This window comes from Grus americana, chromosome 7 (genome assembly GCF_028858705.1).
Source record: "Grus americana isolate bGruAme1 chromosome 7, bGruAme1.mat, whole genome shotgun sequence".
NCBI classification, from domain to species: Eukaryota; Metazoa; Chordata; class Aves; order Gruiformes; family Gruidae; genus Grus; species Grus americana.
In genome coordinates, this window is record NC_072858.1 from 20,636,205 (window position 1) to 20,659,766 (window position 23,562).

Below are 23,562 nucleotides of genomic sequence, written 5' to 3' on the forward strand. Positions count from 1 at the left end.
TCACAGTCACTGCTCTGATTGATAGCTCATTTCAATTGCTTGCTATCCTAACCAAAACCATATATACTTAAGGAGGTTCAAAGGCAAGAGACGTTGCTACCACACAGGCGAGTAGTAGAGCTTGGGAGAAGGTAAGAAGGTGTTTAGTTACCCACTAGGGCATGTTGACCTCCAAATCTTAGTATGATCATCTGTGAGACCGGAGTTTGACAGGAAGAGCTATGGAGTTCCAGATTACTGAGGCAGGAGTGAAAAACCTTGCTTAGTCAGCTAGGACTCATTATCTTCCAAATAATCCATCGTTAAGCAGAGAGGTAAGCCAGCTGCTCAGGGCTAGCTTGTGTGGGTAGAGTATGCAGGTTTTGTTATATGTCAGCATAAAGGACTTGAAAATGGACTGTAATATGTGTTTTAGTGTTTCATATACACCTGGGAGTTACTGTTTTTCTATGCAAATTTTGAGGAGAAAGAATTTACACAAGGCTTTGTGCTGTGTGTGTCTGACAGCGAAAACTGATTTAGCAGACTGGGGAACAATGTGACCTTCTACAATAGGGAATAAATTAAACTGAAATTTGCCTTTATCAAAACATAGACTTTATGGAGCATGAATAAAAAAGAACACTTCTGCTGGTGGAAACCACTGGTTAAGTCCTACTGTGCAATATATATTGGACAGTATCATAGAGCTGTCCCAAGTAGACAGTAGAAAGAAAATGGACAGAGGAAGTGGATAGGATTGGAATGTTTAGGAACTAGCAAGGAGAGAAGAGGTTAGATAATTTAATAATTAATAATTTAATAACAACCACTAAATGATGATTGAATAAATTGAACCACAGTGGGGCTACTTAAAATAGTAAGTTTAGATGAACTGCATCAGTTTGTCCATGAGATAGCAGATGTACTCAAGAAAGCTTTCTGAAGCACACTTATTCTTGCAAAAGACTTAGGAGATTCTAGTTAACTATGTGCTGAGTAGCTGTAGGGCAGTTTGGTGATAAAGGGTAATAGACAGTCACCATGCAACATTTCCATGGGCACATGACATGTTTAACTTGCAACTTTTTGGTAGCAAATATTTTTAACAGTTTTTAATAAACTGAATATTGCACAAGTATGTCTCTTAAGCCAAGTATTAATTAATGGAATTTTTGACTAATTTCTTCCTGGTTCGCATGCCTTTTGTGTGCATGTTGCTGGTCTAGCTCCAATTTCTTACAATTAAATGTGGTTCTCTAAAACAGGTTATAATGAGAAGACGGTGCTCCTGCACCTGGGGTAAATGCAGAGCTGAGGACTTTGCAATTGTCAGTCTGGACTCTGCACTAAATTCAGGATGATTTTCCGTTTCTCTGACCCTTCTATATGTACAGTGCTTAGTGGGGAGGTGTGTTGTACTGCAGGATGGGATAAGGTTTACAGCTGAGATGAAGAAATTCAAGTTCTTCAGTATGCCTGTAAAATATTCTTGCAGCATTTGAGCTAAAAGCTTTCCTAGTTGCTGTAATAAATTAGGCAGCATATTTCATGTAGTCATTGTTTTGACTGTCAGGCCTCTAAGCAGAGTAATTGAACAGAGGGAACATAATTGAATAAACCAGACAATGTCCCTGTACTGTTGCCTCCTGATGAGTCAGTATAGGCATTACAGAGTGACAGACAGCCTGTGTAATACCATCACCATCCACACAGTCATTATAGCCTATTATTAAACTGCTTGATACAGCTGCGTGCTTAACTGTTGTACATAAATTTCATTGTAGAGTGAGAATGGAAATGAATTTTCCCCTGTGAGCATGACACTTGCATGGTAGGTGCATGAGGATGTTGGCTGCATCTTACATCTACTTAGTCAGGGATTTGATCCATCGTTATGGACAGCTTGCCGTGTAAAGGCTAGAGAGATTTGAACTCGATTATATAGCCTGTTGTTGCTCAGGACCCTGCAAGCAACTGCTGTTTTTTGCACTTTTAAGACAAGCACCTTATCTTCCTATACAACGTGTGGGAAGAGCTGGGCACTTCTGAACTGTATCAGTGAACGTGATGAGGAAGGGCTGTCTCAGGTAGTCATGAGGAATGTTGGAAAGAGTTTCTTTAACCCCGTCCCTCTTTGTGGGGGGGAAGCCATTATTACTGGGGGAAGCCATTTTGTATAGGATAGTACAGGATCACGTCCTGATTATTCTTGTAACGGTTGCAAACTAGGATTCACTGACTTCAGCTAGGACTGTATGCATCCCACAGGTTGAGATGAACTTTTAGAACCTGTAGATAATTATTGCTTGGGATTCTCTGGAATAAAGGGACACTGGTACAGGCATGCCCACATGGCTTAGGAAGACAGCTGTGACCCTGGAAGATCTTTTGTTACAGGCCATGTAGAGGTTTTCATCAGTTGATATTAACCCCCAATTTCCTTCAGTTTTAAAGATACTCATGCTTCTTTTAAATCTTTCTGTTTTAAATATTAAGTATGGCCTGCAAGCTTGTGTGCAAAAACTAAATCGATAGTTTCACTGAAATTCCCATTGATCTTCTGCCTAGTGATTATTTATATGTACTCTGGAAGAGGGTCATATTCTTATTGTTTATCTGACAACGTTAAGTGAGATTTATGCCATAATGTTTCAAGAGAGAAACCTTAAACAACATTTTTTGTTTATGGATGTTGCATTGCCTATTTTTATGAAAACCTATGCTTCCAGATCCTTAGAGGAAATTGTAGATATTCTTCTCTTGAAAATAATTCTGAAAAGATGGAGCTGTAATCTAATGACAGGAGAATGGCATAGGCTTACTGGAGTGAAGAGAAGCTATTCTGTGGTCTTAATGGATCAAGTACTGTTGAAGGTGTGTGCGTTTGTGTGGCATATGACATAGTTGCAGTTGCACAGTTCACTCCATCAGACTGACTTCTGTGTCAAAGGTTAGAAGGCGAACTTGCACCCAATGCTTTTCTTGAGTATTTTCTCAGGTGCCCCCGTGAGGAATGGGGGGAGGGAGCACTGACCTGCAAAGAGCTTTTGATGCTCCTACTTACTCTGTCAATATATGCATGGGTTTTAAAGTAGCTTTGGGTTTGTTTCTGTTCCCAGGATAGGAGGTAGTATGTGCCCCTCCCCAATTTCCAGAGGAACAGAAGCCACTCTGTAGCTAATTCATTAACCTTTCTTTCATTATCGACTTGGTATGATAAAAGGCTTTAGTGCATCTCTAGTGGCCTTGAATTTTTGCAGAAAACAGCAGAATTTTCTAGAATGCGTTCTGGCCACTGGACTCTGAAGATGATATTGTGTATGATACTTTTCTTTACCATTTTAGAATAATTTGTGATGCATCTGCAATTTTGTCATGTTGCCTTTCCAGTGTTTTCCCGTTATCTCTGGAGTACCTTCAAACGCATCTTCTAATTTCAGTGAACCTCAAAGTCAAAATGTAGAGCAATAGGATTGGGAGGGAAGGGTGCCGAAAGTTAATCCTGTTCTGTTGACTTGTTTTTCCATCGTGTTAAAACTCACAACCATTCTAGATAAACCACTCAGTATGAACTTTGCGAAGTACCTTCCTACATTGTGTCCTTCCACAGTATTACCTTTTCACTAGGTAGGGAACGAGAACTGAGCCCTTACGCTCTGTTCTGCAGCACTCCCTGGAGAGCCCACTAGAAGATTAGAGCTGACTCTGTTCTAGTCAGTGAACAGAGATAGCAGCAATGTGATCTCCACATAATAGACTTTTATAATGGGACACCCAAAAGGGGAAGTGAGAGTAGCAGGGCAGCTACATGTGTGATATGAAGGGGGGGTCATAACATGCAAACTTGGTGAATATTTTTATTCATTACACTGGATACCAGGAGACTACTCATTAAGTGTGGCAATGCGAATTAACTAGCTGCTAGGTAATACCTGGTAATAGCAGGACGTTTTGACATTTCTCCGTCTTCTGCAAGGGGTCTGCATGAGCCTGCACATCTCTGTCCTCTCAGACTATCCACAAGTTTTTTGAGCATTTCCTGTCAGTAAAACCCACCTAGTGGCTGTCTGTTTTCTTTCTAATCTAGGGTGCACTTTGCAAGGTGAAAGAGCAAAACTGCACTTACATATGAAACAGACTGGAATTTCATCCTTCTTCAAGTCATTGTAGAGATTATTAGCTGCTAATGAAGAGGATTTAGTTTTGGTTTGGTGGGTTTTTTAGTGTTGTGGGTTTTTTGGTTGTCCCACTCCCCACCCCTTACAGAAACAGACAGCAAACGCCTGGAAAGTCTTTGAAATAACCAGACGTCATTGTTCCATCTATTCTACCAGCAATATGCAGGCTGGACTCTTGCTGGTAGTCATACCTGTAGGTGCTCCTGTAACCCTCTGTTCCAGTGTGATTTGTAGGTATAAATTGACTGAAAAATACAGAAATTTTTTATAGCCTTGGTTTATAGGTTTCTAATGTGTATTCAGATTTGGAAGTCTTCTGTTCATTTCCCAGTGCTGATCATACAAGTTTTTAATGGCTAGTGTTCACAAAATGTTCCCCCAAAAAAATTTAGTTCCAGCAATGTTAGTGAGAAACTTTCCATGATTTTCCAAAAAAATGAAGAATCGTGATGCCGACAACTTAGTTGTTAGATTGTCATAATTCATCAAACTTGTAGTTGGGTATGTCCTGTGCCATGGTAGCTCCACCTTGTGATCCAAAGTGCCATTTTGAGAATGAGTCTCTGGAAAGGGTCATTTGCTGTGTCTGAAGTGGTAGCGCTGGCTTTCTAGTCCTTGGGGTTGCAAAGAAGTATCTGAGTATAGCTGATGCAGGGAATGTCTACTGGCATCCTGAGCCAGCAAGTCACCTTTTTTGTCTACTATTGACACAACTATTATTGAGTGTCGAGATGATGAACAACAGAGGTAAGGGAGCTCTTCTACAAGTTCATGCTTGTGTAGCTCTTAGACGGTTCTTCACAAACACTTAGGAAAGCTTCCTTTGTCATTTTGCTCTCTGTTCCTGGCTTGAGACTTGATCTGTAATAACAATTGACTTATCAGTTGAACCATGGGATCTATCCTTAGCCTGCTGTAAATATGAGGGAATTTGACTTCCATCTCTTTCACTGAGACTATGGCTAAGTCTTCCCCCCTCCAGCTCCCCTGTGCTTTTTTGATCATCGAAGTAGTGCTGCATAGAGCAAAGCTGTTTGCAGAACAGCTTTTAGTCTTTTCCTAGTTAACCTCCTTGTTGTCATCTAGGTGCGGTTTCAGGCAAGGGAAGCAAGCTGTAGTTGGAGCTGCAGCATCTACTGATCCAGAAACCAGAGTCAAACTTGCTCAGTAGCATGGTTTGCAAAAACACAGCTGTCCAGAAGTTACATACCAAATAATTCTGTATAGCCGTGTATATACTTCTGACTAGCAGTGTCCCATTGTAGAGAGTTTCTTAATGTATGCTGCATATCTAGTTTTGAAAAGTGGGTTATAGATAGTTTGTGTGTAAGCACGCTTTTCTACAGAAATATTTTGACTATCTATACTTAGAAAACAAATGACTCACAAGCTCAAAGCTATATGTGTGTGGACTTCGTTCTAAACTCTCGCAAAAACACACCACATAAGGGTGGAAATGTTGCCACATAGACTAGTCCACAATCTCTAGTTTTAAACTTAAATTGGAATTTATTTACATAAGTCTAGGTCATAATCTTGGGTTAGCTTGGGCTATTTGATCCGTAGAATTCAGAATCGGAGATAATTCATTGGTATAAAGCTGTTGCAGAAATTTTGTTCCATGTTCAGCTAAAAATAAAGATGTCCATGGAATCACCTTGCTTGGACAGGGATTTAGAAATGCATACCTGAGGGCAGATTTGAGCCCTACTATTCCCCTGCTCCCGTCTTGTAACCATTTGTAACAGCGGCTAAAGTGCTGTCTTAAAGGTAATGGTATGAGAATTAGGATGATCAATGTTCTGCCACCAACTGTTTTTACTGAGGAACTCCACAAGAAAAGGAAGCTTCCCACTCATATTTCCTCTGTCACAGCTTTTCTTTATCAAACCCTGACTCCACAGAGGCTGGTACAGGGCAGGACTTCTCAACTGGTCTTGTCGGGGAGGACTATAGTAATACCTCCAAGGTAGGAACGCTTGTCCTCTTAAGATTCTCCCTTAAAGCACCAAGGCCTCAAAAGGGTGCAAGGTGATGCTATCATCAAAAATAGGATTTGAACCTCTTGGAAGATCTGTAACCTATTACCTGCCCCTTGAGCTGTTCAGCCATCTCAGGCTCCCAAAGCCTGAGGGAGGGAGGAATAATTTAGTCATGAATTGAAGTTTCTATCTGGGGCATGCTTTAGCATATATCGAGTTAGACCTTGGGGAATTTAAGCTGATTTAATCCATCATTAATTTACTTCCCAAGCAAGATTGCTAATGCAGTCTGAGTGGCTGCTGGACAAGGACACATCAATCTGTTTAAATTCAGTAATGTCTTTCTACCAGTGACAGCAACTGTCAGAAGCGATACACCCTCCCTGCGAAGATGAATTGGTATTTTTACTACCGTTTCAGCTCTGTTTATTTAGAGTTCTCCGTAGTGTGCCAGGCAGATTGGACAGTTGTGAGCTAGGTACTCTGTTACCCTCTGGAGAGGTGTTTTGTCTCCTAAAAGGACTGGTTATATAAGATAGAAGATCTCAGCACAATTTGCTGACATGTGCAGAGAGAAATGCACAAGAAGCTGATCTGAAGATCTTTGCTATATATACACCTATGACCTAAAAGTACTTTCCAGAGATGGGCCTAGGTTGCAGACTTTTCTTGATTTTCATAGGTAGAGTGAGCATACCTCAAATTTCCTTTCTGAAAAATCATTGTAGTTCTCATTTTCTTACTCTTCTTCCAGTTGTTATGGTAGCAGCTCAACTTGCAGGAACTTCCTTGCCCAGCTGAAGAAGGTGCACACTGGTAAGGACAAAGTAGCTATACTGGTGTACAGTCCCCATTGTCACTGTGGCTGCAGCAAGTCCTGAATTCCTTCCACTGTCCCATGTGGTTGTTTTGCTGTTTGTTTTTCAAATGAGGTCTGCTACATAGTGATCTATGGGGGTTAGAACTAGATGATCTTTAAGGTCCCTTCCAACCCAAACCATTCTATAATTTTATGATTCTATGATATTCCTCTTCTCCATTTCATCAATGCTATTTAAAAGGAGAATAAGAAATAAGTCACTTCAGTGAGAACTTTCTACAGAATATACAAAATCTAATATGTTCTGAAAAGGGTCAAAAAGGAAGTGTATTTTGTCTAGAAAATGCTTTGGTTTAGAGTGTTTTAATTCCAGCAATCTATGCCTCTCTAATGTCTTCTAGAGTAAACATCACCCTCCTGTACCACAAGTGTGTCTTGCTGAAGGGGGGCAGGTGAAATAGCACCATATGGTGCATCAAGCATGGAGAAAGTCCATTTGCTTAGTTCTGTTGAAGAAGGGTGACCTGAGGCAAGCAAATTACAACTTCTGGAATACACTGCAGCATGAGATTTTGGTTTAACCCTTTGACTTCATCACTGAGTTTCTTTCCTGCAGAAAGGTAGGCTTTCTGAAACTCTTTAGTTTGACAGCACTTTTCTGTGAAGTGCTCCTGCTCTTCACTGTAAATACACTCTGAATCTCCTGGTGTGTATATACTGCTGTACATCTTCATAATTCCATGCTATAAAACAGCAAAAAGCTGGCATGTATATCATTGGGTTTTGCCTAAACTATGTGACCTGGCTATATGTATTTGTCAAGCTTACTAATTCAGGCTGAGGGAAAGAACCGTCCACAAAAGCATGCCTTTTTCTGAAATAACACAGGTCTTGAATCAGATTTTCAAATGGGGATTTATGCTTGCTTTATGCTATTGGATAAAGAAGGCCTAACTTTTATTTTGTGCTGGCTAGTAGGCTCTACTGCTTGAGACTGGCTAGTTTTGCATAGAGGGCCTCTTAAGAGAGGACTGTACCTTAAAGGAAGAGTGAGTGAGTTACTGTCTTTAACAGCTTTTCTTTCTACAAAACAAATTGGTCCTCAAAGGAAAGCAGCTGTTAACATTTAAGAGGATTACATCATCTGACAGAAAACAACTATTGCCAGGTTTCAAATGATACCTGAGGCTCTGAAAGTCTGATCAGCTGGAATCAACTGATGTTGTATTAGTTTTTATTGCTGTATGTACATTTCTAGCTTGTGTTAATAAGGTAATAACCTGAAAATGTAAATTTACAGCCAAGAATGCATAAACACCAAATTTAACTTAAACCAAGGAAGTGACCTTAAGAGGTTTTGTTGGTTTTTTTTTTTTTTTTGGGGGGGGGGGGGGAGGGGGTTGCCAACTTTGAGTTTTTCAGGGTCCTTTCTTGTGGCTTCTTGGCATTCTTGTCTTAGGCTATTCTGAAATCCTTTCTGGTTTCCATTGTGCAACTTAAATATTTTTATTTTTCTTCTGCTTGTGCAGCCTTTTCACCATTTCCCTAGGGATGTTTCATATACTCCTAAAAGCTGGAGGGTTTGAATTTCTGTGTGCAGTATTAAAACTTTAGGTTCTATTCTTCATAAGGAAGATTTTTTTTAAAAGACAAAACAAAGAATCATGACCCTCCCACCTATCCACATGCCCTTACCCATGTGCTTCAGCCTCAGGTTGACATAGGAATTCTTTTTCTTCCCTTTCTTCCTTCTGTGGTAAGTCAAGCAGATACTTACATTTAACAGTTTTGTTCATTTTACCTCTTGAATATGATATCCCTAGGAGAATGCTATGAAACTACTTTAAAACTTGTGCATTCAGTATCAAGAAGAGATGAGGAAGGAGTATGGAGCTCTCACTACATCTCATTAAAGTTTTTGTTTCAGAGAACTACCTGACAGAAATCAGACTGAGAAAAGTAGTTTTCCTGCTCAAGCCAAAATTGTGACTGCTCCCTGCCAAAACATCCTAAGCTTTGGGTAAAGGCAAGATTCAGGGTCCTGTCTTTGAAAATCATGCTGTGTTCACTTAAACACTGTTTGGTTCTTGTTCTTGGCTGACATAATATTCTATGACCCTACCTCTACTTTCCATTAATCTCATGAGTTGCAGTGTGCACAAGGCTTTGATTTGCTTGGGAGATTTTCTCGGGAAACTTGCTCTTCGCTTTCCAGGAGAAGACAGTTTAGCTATGGTGATAATTGATGGTATCACTTTAATTTTCCAGGAATGCTAATATCAAAAGTCTTTTGTCCCTTTTAGAAAAGGAGTCAGAGTTATGTGGATGGGGAGGCTTGATGCTTTTAGAAATGCCTGTTCCACAGGTGATCTGATCTTACTTAGAAGCCAGGACTTCATGGTGGAGGTTACACTGCAGAGAGGCACTTGCTCTGCCCATCTGCCCCATCCTTTTCTAGTTCAGCCCTTTACCCATGCCCCAGCTGATCACAGAGGCGCAAGCAGCTCTGCTCTGGCTTTCTGGTGGGCAATGCTCTGTGATGCCTTCAGTAGAAGAAAGGGAGGAAAAAAGAGTGTCATTCAGGTCCAACCCTTCTCCGTCCCTGCTCCTGGAGCACAGCAGCTGTACAAGTTGCAACATCCACTTTTTTGCAGGGGCTGCAGCAGGGAAGGAGGCAAATGTCTACCCAGTGGGGCTGCATGATGCTGTTCTGGGCTGCACAGCACAGCCTGTTGCAAAATGGGGCATGGGGGAAGGTACTGCTGGATAGCACGTGTAGCTTTCTGTTCAATATCTCTTTTCATTCCCTTTTTCCTTTTTTTTTAAAAAAGAAAAGTCGACTTCTGTCTTTCATCCTTTTCCTTTTTATTGTATCTCCTGGCAAATAATAAATTTCTGGTCTGAGTAGCCTAGAACCAGGAGTATTTAATAATCTCTCACTGGTTTCAGCATGCTCTGGCCACAGTTCACTCTAGCTATCAGCAACGGGCAGCTGTTAGATTTTTAAGTGGATAGAATGCACACAAAAATATATAATGTTCACTTTAACACTTTACTCTTACCCTCTAGGATGCTTTGGGGAGCCAGCAGGTGCTGGCTTTGGCCCCTTGTGGAATTTGGCTGAACTCTGGCTCTCTCTGAGCTGTCCCTGCTGTCATCTTCCAGGTTTTTTTTCCCTTTCAAATCTTGGTTTCTCAAATGTATGTCAAATATGTTATGAAGAACTTTACAATGTGCTACAAAACACCCAACTTGATCTTTTGCTGTTGCACTAGGCACAGAATTTTTATTTTTAAATGCAAGGAAACAAAATTGAGGTAGAAATGTAAATGTGCAATTTCCTCAAAGTGAAACCAATGATATCTGAACTGAAGGCCTCAATAAAAAAATTTGACTTGTGTAAGAGTGTTTCAGTTTTTTTCTTTCATGTTTTGTGGAAGGAACAGCAATAGTCTGCACTGTTGAATATTCAGCATATATACAATGTGGTCAGGGTAATTTTGATTCTGGAACTTTTATTTTCTGATATTTATTTATTTTTAAATGTAGCAACATTGGAATGGTGATGCAGATCTGTTGGATATACAGTAGTATTTATTGTTCTGTAGATCATGAATACTCAAATTCAGGGTTTCTTGCATTTCTACCTTTTAACTACACACTGGCCTGCAATATGTGATTAACTGGAGTAGAGTTTCATGATTTCTGGATGACAGAGATTCCTTGTTCCAGCACGTTGATCTGGCTTGCCAAGAGGAACTAAATGAAAGTCTGTAGCCTGATGCCACTGAGGGATGGGAAAACATGGAAGCAGGTTGCTGAATCTGTAGTGACATGGCAGGTTAAGTTCTGGTTTGTGAAGAACAAATTTGAGTACCTGTGAGACATTTTCAGTCTGCAACAAATAGATCCTTTCAAAGCAACAAGTCATTTTAATAGGATGGGCTGTCAGAGCTGGAATGCCAACTTGTAAAGCTCCATAACTTGGAGCTTATTTCCTAGCTAAAGTATTTTCCATCTCAAGCATTACTGTTCTGGTAATTTATTTGTAGTAGTTTTTGAATGTTCTATGTTCAGAGAAAAGAGTAGAACTTAATTAATTTACATTTGATACAAGCTGGCTCCTTGGTTTATTACAGTGGTTTCTCCAAACAAAGCATCTGTAGGAAAACGTGTTACCAAGGGCCAAAGCCAGGGAAGTTACGCCAAAACAGATGTAATGAAAAGTAACATAACTGGCTTCTCTATTTAATGGAGAAGATTGCAAAGGTCATGTGATGGGTGGTCTTCTATCAGTTGAAATCCTGGATTGTCTGTCTCATGAGACACTAATTGTATTAGTAATATGGATCTGGAAGCTGATAAAAAGTGTAACTGGGATTTGTTTTGATTACCAATGTTGTTACACTCCAATGTGTCTTGGATTTGGCTATTGCCACAATGGTTGGAGAGAATGAAACTATGTGTGTTTGCTAGAGATATGCGTGAAAACAACTGATTGAATCAACTTCTTTTTTTCTACTCAGCAAAAAAAGATAGTTTGGGCCCAGCTTCCATTCCAGGGCAGTTCAGTGCAGGAGTAGGGACTGCTGATTACACTCTTCATGGCTAAACTCTTGAGAGTCCCAGTTCTTAACTGCCTTTTTTCTGTTTGATTGTGTGTATATCCAAAAAAAAAAAAAAAAAAAAAAAAAAGAGGTCAAAATAGTGTGTTCATTCTTGTTCCACCCATGTTACTGGACAAGGGCTTCCCATGATCTCTCTTTCAGTTTTTCCATAGATGAAGATAATTTTGTTCACTTTGAAGATACCATGCCACCAGCTATGCAGAATTCCCAAACTGGAATACATTGTATTAATTATACTTGGGCTGAAGCCAAAAATGAATCTGAATTCCAGCAGCATTTGAAGTTGTGAACTAAAGGGGCTCAGGTTTCTTGCTGAGGAAACTATAGTCTCTTAGATTAAAAGGTAGTCCCATTGCCTTGCAAACCTGAATCAGCTGCTGTCCTCCAGTATCTCCCTGGGAACTTCTGTGTACTAAGAATCTCTGGAAAATGGGCCATTTTCTTCAATTGCAGAATTAAGGATTTATAAATAGAACCTCAGCCATCTCATAGTTTGCAGGCTGCAACCAGAAATTAAAAGGTGAAGGAAGAGTAGACATAAGGTGAGATGAAACTTTTGCAAGGGATAATTAGTTATGGAAACAAAGGAGAATCACCTATGAATGCTCAGAATATTGCTATTCCATAGGAAAGATCATTTGACCAGAAGTGTCCAGTGTGAGAGAGAGGACAGGTGAGGCAGGTGCATGACCATCTCAATCCTTTTTTTGCTCAGAAGGGTGGGTTTGGAAAGGAGACGCTCAGTGGAAGAATGGGGCTTAAATTTGCTATTTCTGTTATGTTTATCATCTTTTCCTTACTCTCTTTGTGGTCTTTCCCCTTTCACTGGTGTTTATGTCCCTTACAGGGTTTGATACTACTGCAAGGCAATCAGGTGAACGAGCTGCCACCTAATCCTGATGAACCAGGGAAGCATCTCTTTGAAATTACCCCAGGTAGGCCAGCGTTTCCTTGTACTTTCAACATAACATCATCTTATTCCCATCGGTTGTCATTAATGATAATTGAACTGAACAGATCACTTCTAAGCATTCTGATACAGTAGCCAGATTATCTAGAGAGACTGGGAAACGGGACTTGACAGACTACTTGGTGTTCTTTTGGTTTGGATATAACTGCTGCCATGGTAGCTTTTCTGTTCAGAGGGAGCTCCTGGCCTGGAGTGCTGTGTGGTCTCCAAGCTGATGTGTTTTTTCTGGTTGTTATGGGAGAAGCTGACACAGAACACAGCATAGAACTTATGGGAGAGAGGCATGCAGTATCTGGATGTAATTCCCCCCAGTTGAGTTTCCTGCAGATTTGAGTTTGCCCTTTGGTTCCAGGTGTGAAAATAGTTGTTCTGCACTTGTTACCCAAACTGTGAGGTTATATTACTGTAGGCTGCAAAAGAATTGTCCTGAACTGGAGGTGGATGTTGCTTCAGTGGAGTTGGTAAAGCAATACCATGTGGCTACTTGAAAGAGGCTATCCAGAGGGGCGGAAAAAAGTGACACTGTTCACAACGTAGTTGTGAATCCCAGGACATCTGTGTTCTTGTGGTTTTGACATTGTCTTTCTCTGTGTTCCCTGGAAAAATGATTTAGTCTTAGTGCACCACTGTTCTGCCTGAAAAATTGAGATGTTTTCCCTGCCTTGTAGAGCTAAATCCATTCATGTTTGTAGCAAGCTTAGTTGCAACATGGATAGCAAGTATTGAAAAATGCTATAAATAGACAGTCAATACAGAATGTGACTCGGCACAGACATCACTGGAGAACGTGGCCTGAAGAGTTCCCCATTCTGTTCACAGTGCATTTATTCTGTACTGGGTTTGGCATAAATGCCTTTTCTTTTTCGCATGTCTTCTGAAATGACTGTGTGGTTGCCAGCCTGCAGAACACCCACATAGTGAACAGCTCTTAAACGGATGCCAGATAGAATGGGAGCATGAATGATCTCATAGGACCCAAATCATTATTTCCCATCACTTCCCATTTTCCCTTGTTTTGAATGTATGGCTGTGATCATATATCTGTTTAATTGTGCCTCAGTTCTCCCACTGTAAACTAGGACTATATAATCTCTATGCGGATGATGAGATTTTTTTAGTAGTCTTAACTAAGTTGGGGATCTGGTGGAAACAAGTATATTTCATAGCTGTAAACATAGATATGGGATTTTACTGTGCTTGTGAGAAGCAGAGTTTTAACTAACAAAGTTAAGAACAGAGTGCAACATTCCTAAAATGTTCCCATAGTGTCCTGATACAAACCTGTCTGGCAAAAAGGGAAGGCTGAGATCTTCCAGCAAGGAAATGTCCAAAGCTGTCTAACGTCTGTGGTACCAGTTACCTTCAAAAACCTATTTTGTGATCAATAGCTAAGGCTTTCAGCATCCTCATTGCTGGAACTGTTGCTGGGATCTTCCCACCTTTCCTCTGCTGCAGGTTGTGTAAAGCTTGGCTGTGGGAGCCGCTTCCTCAGAGTGCAGGGACTAGAGTAACAGCATGTCCTGCGCTGTAACAGAGCATGTATTGATTTTCTGCTGAGTAACAAGAACTAATGATGGGCATTGTGTATTATTCATGTTTCATCAAGTTCATTTCTAAGCTGTATAATGCAGCTGGGAGAAGGGTTAACTAGGGACATGAGAGACTGCAAGAGCAGTTCTACAGTCAAACTAGTGTTAGATCTGGTGGCAGGACTTTCTAAAATACCTCCTTTGGCAGAGGTGTTCTTTATCCTCTTTTCTGGGGAAACTATGTAAATTTCTGGACTCTTTTTAACCCATTCATGCTTTCCTCCTCACAGCTAGTTAAGTTCAAAGTGGAATGGCAGGATAAGCTGGGGACTCAAGTTGCTCTCATGTTCCAGTGCACATTAGCAGGTGTGTGTGTGGGGACATTTTTATAAAATTATCAGGGTAGTATGAGGTCAGTTGCAAAGCTTTAACCATTTGGGGGTAATCATCACACAACAGCTGGTATTTCTGGATGGAAATAACTACTGTATGTTGCTTGGGAGAGGAGTGCAAATCTGGTAACAGAAACAGCAGCTGACTGATTACAAGGGGCAACAAAGCAACTATGCGTTAGCCTGGGCTTACAGTGCATTTCAGAGCGGTGTAATGCAGTGTTTAAGAAGCAGAGGGATTGATCTCTGAGAATGTCTTAAAGAGTATTGATGGCTTAAATGCTCCTGACATCTCACCTTTTAGGAAGATGATGTTTTTAATGCCCATGGAAAATGGTCTGTCCAGTTTTATTCTCTGGTCTTTGCAGCACTATGAGATGCTCAAATTTCTCTGCGGAGTCAGAGATACTTTTCTGATATAGTAACATTCCCAGAGTCAAGGAAGGGAGTTGTAAAAAAGTTCAGAAGTTAAGAGGTGAAAAGCATTGTATTTTGATAGATATGGCAAGGGCTATTACCAAATGATTGGAGAGTATCTTTTCTTTGTAGAAAACTTAGGGACTTTATGAACATTCTTCCATTCTGCTTCAGAATGGATTCAATTGATCTTTTCATGGAGAGTAAGAGCGGAAAGATAGAAACATTAACAAGAAATTTTTCCATGAATTACCTGGTACCTCTTTGGCTAACATCCTCTTCTGTCATGCAGGAGACCCAAGTTTCTATTCCACTGAGTTTAGATCAGGAACCTGAATCTGTCACCTGTGTAGTGGGCAAGTACCCTCAGTGACTACTGTGGGTTGGTTTTTTTTCTGGGAAAGATGCTTTTGCTTCATTTTTTTCCCTATGAAATCGTTCTAGAGTAATGCTCTTGTCCAAAGAATATGTGCTGGTTTGTATTTCAACAAACTGGTATGTTAAGGTTGAAAGTAGCCTTGCTGAAAATTTCTGGACCAAAATGCATGGTACACATCTTCGTGTCTCCTTACCACTGATGACCACTAGTTCCTGTTTCTTGCCATGGTGCTTTCTGACAAGGTCAATGGTGACAGCTCTTAGCTGAGTCTTTCCATGCAAATAAGAGTGCAATTTTGTCATGTTTAATTTTATTTCACTGGAAACTACTGCTGAAGGGGCTGATCTTGCTTTCCTCTTGGCTTCTTCCTCAATATCTAATCGCATCTGTCACTTCAGCTCGTATGACTGAAAAAAGAATTTTCAAACCGGTTGGACTTCAGGTCAATCCAATTAAGCTTGATGAAAACTGGACCTTCAGGTTGCTTTTTGTGCTCCAGTTGAGTAACACCACCAGCCCTCTCTTTAGTGGGGCAGCTCAGTCCTCTTCAGAACTGTTGTCTCAGGCTTTTTGCAGACTCAGCCAGAGCAAAGATGACTGCCTATGCTTGATTCACGTGTAGAAGGTTATTGTCAAAAATGTAGAAGTTGGACTTCTGCACCGACTGCATGGTCTTCAATTAATTGTAAAGAATGAGCTCAATATAGGCAGCTTGCCCTTATGAAAGGGATCTACATTCAATAGTGACTCCTTTGAAGTTGGACTAGGGCTTGCAGTCTACCGGAAGTTAGGCTGGGGCAGAGTAAAATGCCTCATCCAGGAACTTTGTGCAGGTTTTATGTAGAAGCTATTTCACTGCCTTCTTTGTGCTATGTAACAAGCAGGAAATAAAGGCAGGCAGAATCAGAAGATGGGAGTCCTAATTCTGACAGGGACAGTAATTGTTGACTACTTGTTCTGTAGGGAGTCTGTCAGTGTCGTTGGCAGTGTCTTACAGAGCAGTTGGAGTGGCAGCTTGTTTGTCTTGCCCCAGCAGGGCGAATGGTGCCTACAAAGCAGTCTGCTTTGTGGTACGCTTCTGTGTCCCAGGTGATCAACACCAATTAAGTTATTTTTGTGGCCTTTTTATCTCAGTTCCTGTTGTGATGGTGTGCAGTTAAAATACCTGGAGGGGAAATTAGAAATTCAGACATTAAAAATCATTCCATGTTCTCTATTATTCAATGCAAATTGCAATTCTAACTAACAGCAGGAAACTGAGTTTGCCGCTGGTAATTAAATTTTCTCCTGAAGCCTACAGCTGATAACTGACTGTGCATATCTAGATACATGATTATGTTGATATTTGAGGGTTTTATTTAGGTTTCTGGGATTTGGCACTCAGTGTATTGACTAGGGAAATGGCAGCAAATAAAGTAGTTCTGGGTCCTACCGGAAAGAATGAGACAATGCAGTTTCAGCAATGGGCTATGGAAAAATTTAACAAATGAGAGCTGTGGACATCACAGAATGTCTGTGGTATTCCATTGACATGCAGGAGAAGATGGATGGTCTTGGTTTTGCAGTGGAGGGCACTGTCTGATCTGTGTTTAACACTTCTAGATGTCTGGAGTGCAGCTGAGGACATGCAAATATTTGTATGTCACTAAACGTGATAACTGTCTTTTGGAATATGAGATAGACTTTCCATTTATTAAGGGGGGAGAAACCTAAAATGTCGTCTTTAAACCGTCTTTCCAAAGGACTGCCCAGAATGATAAAAATTGCATGCCGCTTTTGCAGTCACAGTCTAGAAACTGTTCGTTATGACTTTATAGCTTGAGTTTAAGACCCTCAGGGTAATGAAGTCTTAGCAGTAAGTGACAGGTACATCTGCTTAGCTTTTGCCAGCTGCAGAGTCTCTTTTTACATGCAAGGTGAGTGCAGCCTGAGTCTCCTTGGAAGTGTGTATCCTGCACTTCCATGCCTAAAAATTGTTGATACATTTTTCTATATGTTCTGCTTGCTCCGTCTGCTCCTGAGCACTAGATGGTGCTGGTTCTTTCCTCCTTGTGCTTGGACACTTGCTGTCAGTTATGGTGTATGACTTGAATCACTTGAGTACGAGTTCATCCTGTAAGAGGAAATTGGCCATTCTTTATTGTTGATTGGTGTCTCCTCAAAAGCAAAGCAATAAGCAAGAGTTCCCTAACAATGTTATTTCCCAGCCTGTGAAGCTAATACTGTGCTCTGTGAACAGAATATAGTACCCTGCTTTAAGCATTGTTGCCTGAATCCACAAGATAGAAGGAACTGAATGCTTTTGGGTGCAGTCACTGATGCCAAAATCAACAGTCTTTGAAAATATTCGAGTTCAAATTGTTTTCCCATTTAATCTTAAGATGAAAACAAGATTTATTTGTTATGGAAGAACAAAGCTTTTCCCATTTAGACATGAACAGTAATGACTGTGTGGGGAAGCTGCATGAACCTAGGCCTCCACTATTTCAGGTTAACATACTGACTCAGGGGTTACTGGCTATTTTGTGGCATCTGTCTGACTGTTTCCTCCCTCTGCTATTCTGAGCCTGATTAAACTTATTTTCAAAATATGTATCTTATTTTTCCAATTTTAATGAATTGGCATTGTATCTTCCATCTGGGTGTTGGAGTGAAGGAGTTAGATCAAACTTCCTCACTGCATTGCTGCTTAAGGATCTGCCAGAAACAAATATAACAGGTAAACAGATACAAATTGTCGTCTTCAGGGTAACTCCTTTCCAACTTCTACTGAAATTCTTTTATCTAACTGAAAAAATAGAATTTTCTTGTGGCCTGTCCAGACCTTGACAACTTCATTTAGCATCAACAGAAGTATCAATCAGCTGCCATTATTTCTAGGCTTATTATATAAATGGATTTGAGTTGAACAGCTATTATTTGAGTAAGTTGATAGAGGCACTGGTTTCCCTCGTGCAGATATTAGACACTAACAACTCAAATCTTCTACAAGCAAGACATCTCTGCTTACTGATCTCCTGATCTGTACTTTCCCTGAGTATTTGACTGTGCCATGTCACTGAATGCTTCTGAAAAGAGAATGTGAAAAAAGTGACTGAACTTTGCACTGTGAATTCATGTAGCCTTACCGATTTCAACAGTGTTGTGTTCAGTCCAGTGGTGTATCCCTACAACTTGACCAATACACTGTTGCCTACTTAAGGTGATGACTCATTGCTGGTGAAGGTCATCAGACTGCACCCAGACTTTTGTAGAGAAAGGTTATTAGGCTCCTTTTTCACCCTGAGGGCTATGAGGCTTTCTGATAGTTAAGAATGTTTTGGCTCACCTTATGTTATCAACTTAAAACATCTTGAAGGGCATCAGGAGGCACCTGCAGCCTGTAAATTGCTTTTTGCTTTGTTTTTTTTCCCTAGCATATGCAATGCCCAAGGCTTATGTTTGCATTTGGCAAGCAAAGATCCTGCTTCATGAAGTAAACAAGATCCTGCCTTTGTTTCATTAGAAGTGTTTGATCTACTCAAAGTTATACTGTCTACATCCCTCAGTGCTCTGGGGCCCTTGGCAGTTGAAAGTAGGCCTGGAAGTGGGCTGTGACAGCATACGTGTTCTGTTATTCTGGAATTCGTATCTCCAGGAGAAGCTCTGCATCTGATCCCTGATCAGTAGCACCTAGCTGTCTTTAATGCATGAGCTGGCTTTCAACAAGAATGCTGTTTTTTACAACTTCAATTGCAACAGCATGAGGCCTGCTGGGAAAGGAGCATAAGGCTTAAGGAGTTTCTTTAATAGCTTTTTCTGCTAGTGCAGATCATTAAGACACAATCTCCGACTGTTCAAGAACAGTCATTCTTAACCCATTGTATTCCTCAGTCAAATATATCTGCACAACATTTTGTGTAGGCTGCCCCTTGGGTGTAGAAATATGGCTCTGTAAGGTGATGGCATGTTGTTGCTGGTATGTAGAAGGCATCATTTGATCTCATCATGTTGGCTTTTTAGTGCAAATTAGGTAAGATTTTGAACTCTTCCAGCTGAGAAGTTCCAGAGTAAGCTCTGCTATTGAGTATTCTGCCTTGAGGATAATATATTAAGCCCTAAGGCATGTGTGGTTACTAGAGTTTTGGGGGTTTTTTAGCATTTCTGTGAAAGAACGCTTTGCTCCATAAAGATACACTTATCAAAATGTCAGCATGATCAGTTATATAGCACATTCTCTATATTTCTTGTTAATTCATCAAAAATCAAGTCTTCAGTGCTGTCTTGCAACTTGTATGCTCTGGCGATGCTGTTGCAGGTTAAACTTTTTTCAGCCCCAGAAGCAGTTGTGTTCCCATTTGCAATAAGGATGGATGAATTGTCCATAAGATTTATGCAATGTTTGAGATCCCTGAGGCTAAAAAAGTCCTCTAGTTTAGTAGGTTAGCATGATGACATAAAATTAGACACATGATATATGGCAACCTAGTTCATAGCATACAGCAAATTTTAGCGGTAGTAAAAATAAGCATTAGTGGTCAACATCAGCATGAAGAAAGAAAACATCAAGCTAAAAGGAAGTATACTACTTAGGCGCCTGCTCCACATATGTTTTATGAGCTGAATAGTCTTACTAAGGTGAGTTGAGCTCTAAGTCTTGTGGGATTGGGCCCTTTATTTGAAGTTCATCTGATTTGCCTTGTTCATTTCTGTGGGTTAATTCTTGACCCTAGCTGATCTGGCACAGCCATGTTAAATTACAAATATAATGCATTTCAGATTAATTTGCAGGGTTGTATTGGTTGTGTGGGCTGGTGATTCAGTCAGGTTTGCTCACTCTTTTTCTGCAGTGTTCTCAGGGATTGCTTTCCTCTATTTTCTGTACTTGAGCTTCTAAGGGTGAGCATGTCTGCTGAGTGAATTTTCTTTAGCTCTGATACTAGAAGTAAATTGCTGAATTTTGGATGGATGGGTGATGATTGTTTGTTTGTTGAGGTGGTTAATTTTTTTTAATACTCTGTGCATCCTGAACCTCTCAATGGATGCAAGTATCTGCTTGCAGATTTCATGCTTTATAATAGCAAGAATAAAGAAAACATCTCTTTGTTTCTAACTGTAAAATTTTGTGGACAAGGAGCAGTAGCTGAATTTTTTTGTGTACCTGCTATGCTCCTGCTGTTGTCATTACAGAACTGCTGTAACATCTGCAGCATTTAATGACTTGTGGGTTTATTCTGACTTCCTACCAGCTTTGAGATGCTGTGGTGTTTGCAGCAGGTGCAGGCTATGCAGAATCTGAAACTGCATCAGTCACATTGCATTCACTGAAAAGTGGGCAAGAAACAGGATTGGTCTCTAAACCAATGCAGGATGGCATGTAAGTGAAAGATATCATAATATTTGCTGCCCAGACTGCTCCAGAAGGAAATTCTGACACAATTTTAAAAAAACCCTTATCTAAAGGGGAGAGAGAGAACCATTATCCAAAAATACATTATATACTGAGAATTCTGTAAGGCAGCACTGCTGATGCTATTGAGGTACCTGTTAGTGCTGGTAGCTTAACTGCTCAGTATAATATGCTGACTTGAAAATACCAGCTGGAAGTCATTCTGGGGAGTAAAGGTAAGGAAAATAAAACACATTTCCTTTTCACACAGCCCACACAAATGTGTGTGGGAAGGGACAGCAAAGTTGATAATGTGCTGCTCCAGCATCCAAAAGGAATTATAATTGGGAAACTGCTACCTGGGGTGTTTACGAAACTGTGTCTTTGAGTGATGGCTAATGCCAGTTTGAAGTGGCAGCTGGCCTGCTGTCAAACAGCTGTGAGGGTTCACAGACAAAACCCACTCTGTGTTTGTCTCAAATGCTTTAGGGATAACTAGTGTGCTATCAGTGAGAACCAGCTTCCACTGGGCTTTCTGAACTTCCTAGGGGGAGAAGGGAATATGGCAAAGATGTATTGCCTAGGGCATAACGCTTCAGATTTATACTTTGTTAAATAAGTCAGCAAGCTATAAAGTAACAGGAACTTAATGTTACATTGTAAAAGCTTTCTTTAACCTTCGTATACTACTTTAAGTATTTCCAAAGTAGTGGTTACGTATCATGAGTAGAGGGAGGAAGGCTGGGGTGTTGAAGTGACTTATATGCTTCCTTTTAATGATTTTCAGATTCTTATCTGAAAATACACGTGCCTGTAGTTACCCTTACCCCTGGGTAGCGTTCTATCAAATCGGTCGCTCATAAAATATATGCCTGACTTTGAATTTATTTAAAATACTCTCTTGCATTATGCAGGAACTTAGACTAGGTCATCACACAGGTCCTTCTTGGGCTTGATGTTTATGAATAAACTTTAAAAGATGCAAGTTACCACAGGGAAACAAATTGGTTTGACACTGCAGTTGTTGCATTTTCACAGAACAGTTTAATTTCCCTGGTACAGCCAAGAGAAATACTGACATAAAGCACATTAAAAAAAAAATGAAATGTGCATTTTATTATTTCAGTGTCCCTGTAGAGTGGCAAAATAAGGAATTAATTTTGTGTGTTTTAAAATTAATAAATTATAAGAATATCAGTCTTTTTCCATCAGCTCCTGTTGTTCAAAGAAATTTATTAAGCAAGGGATGGATGTGGAATCTTTGGCATGTCCAGAATGTGTGGGGTTTTTTGTGATACAAGCTCTTCTAACAGACAGGATGCTGTAGATGCTTGGATGTTGAATTTACATGCATTTCAGGACACTAGGAGCAATTCCTCCTTCTTGATAGCTTTATGCTCCATAGGGAAGTTAATTCCACTGAATTTGAGTAACCTGAAGAGAGCCTGTTGATCTGGTTAAACTTTTTTGGCTTAAATGGGAGATATCATACAGTTTTGATTGAGACCTATTTATTAATCAGCATGGCTGTGTTTCACTTTTCTGTTGATTGTTTTCTGGGAATAGTTTTAACTCCCTGTGCTAGTTACCTAGGTATAGCTTCCCTATAGGGCATGCATGAGTGTGCCTAGATGTATCCTCTGTTATGCAGAGGATGTCATACCATTATAAATTTTACATTGCGGTGCATTAATAGACCTGAGCTATGCCAGTAAAGGACTCAAGTTCTGTGTTTACATTACTGATACTAGGAATTACATTGGTTTTATTATTTTAGTAGTCTGTTTCTGAACAGGTGTAAAATACCAGATCTTGAAAAGCACTCCTTGTGTTAAGCACCTGAAAAGGCTGTATTTCGCACCAACATTTTCCATCTTAGTTTCAGGATTTTAAGAGGAGCTCTGCATAGTGCTGAGAACACTTACTGAAGTATGACTAATCTGTGTTGAATTTAGTGGCATTACAACAACTTTGTTCTCGTAAGTTTAATATAAGTTTCACAGCATCTCTACAGTACCCATCACGGCGGCTCTGCTCATGGTACTGTTGTATAAAAGCAGTGAGACAGCTGGGATCAGGAAAGACTATGTTCTGTTTAGTGTAGCAAGTTCTGATAAGCTTAATCTTCCTAATTTTCTTCAAGCGCTCTAATTGAAATGGATGTGATTTCTTCCATTAGGAAGACAAAGTTCAGGTCATTTATAATTATAGAACTCTTCCTTTTAACATACTCTAAATGTTTACTTTCTCCAAGTTTGTGTCTTCTATCTGTGTTCTGGCAGGTGCACAGCCCAGTGCATACGCATTCTTTCAAAGTCTGACTTTGAATCTCAGCCAGAAGAGATAGATGTAATTGTAACTGCAGGATTAGGCAGTGTATTCTACATCCGTAAACCATTGCTCATCTAATTGAAGTCCAGTTAAGAAGATGTTGATATCCATGCCTCCACATGGTACCAAAGATGCTATATATCATGCTGAACTCATGAAGCATTGTTTTTAGTTCTGGAGTTTGCTTTTAATCACCAGCTGTCTGACACTCATGAAAACTTGGGGGAGGGGGCAGGAGGAATTTGAGATAACAAAGAAGAAAGCTACGAAATCAAAAGCATACAGCGTTAAGAGGGACTGTCTGTGAGGTCATGAGGAAAGACTGTTATAACCAACTGTATATTCTTTGCATTGAAGGACAATTGTACAAACTGCGTTGCTTCCCTGGATTTGGAGTTGGGGATTTCAATACGAGGGTTTATAAGCACACTGGCAGCTGCTAATGGGAGAGATGCAGAGCCTTGTCTACATTAGGAATGCTATGCTGGCATAATTATGTCAAAAGAAAGCCTGTACTGGCATACCTAGTGTAAGGCGGAGAAAGATTACTTTCCTTAACACAAATAAAATTGTCTACAGAGATTAG

General features: G+C 40.2%; 1 protein-coding gene across 5 annotated transcripts in view; it reads left to right on the forward strand.

Annotated features, from left to right (window-relative positions):
* The window catches only part of ARHGAP22 (Rho GTPase activating protein 22), a 159,933-nt gene that overhangs the window by 31,556 nt on the left and 104,815 nt on the right, over positions 1–23,562 (forward strand). For all 5 annotated transcript variants that reach the window (XM_054832040.1, XM_054832042.1, XM_054832044.1 and 2 more), the window contains one exon: positions 12,438–12,525. In XM_054832040.1, coding sequence (XP_054688015.1) covers positions 12,438–12,525 — 88 coding nt within the window. The remainder of the gene's footprint in view (positions 1–12,437; positions 12,526–23,562) is intronic.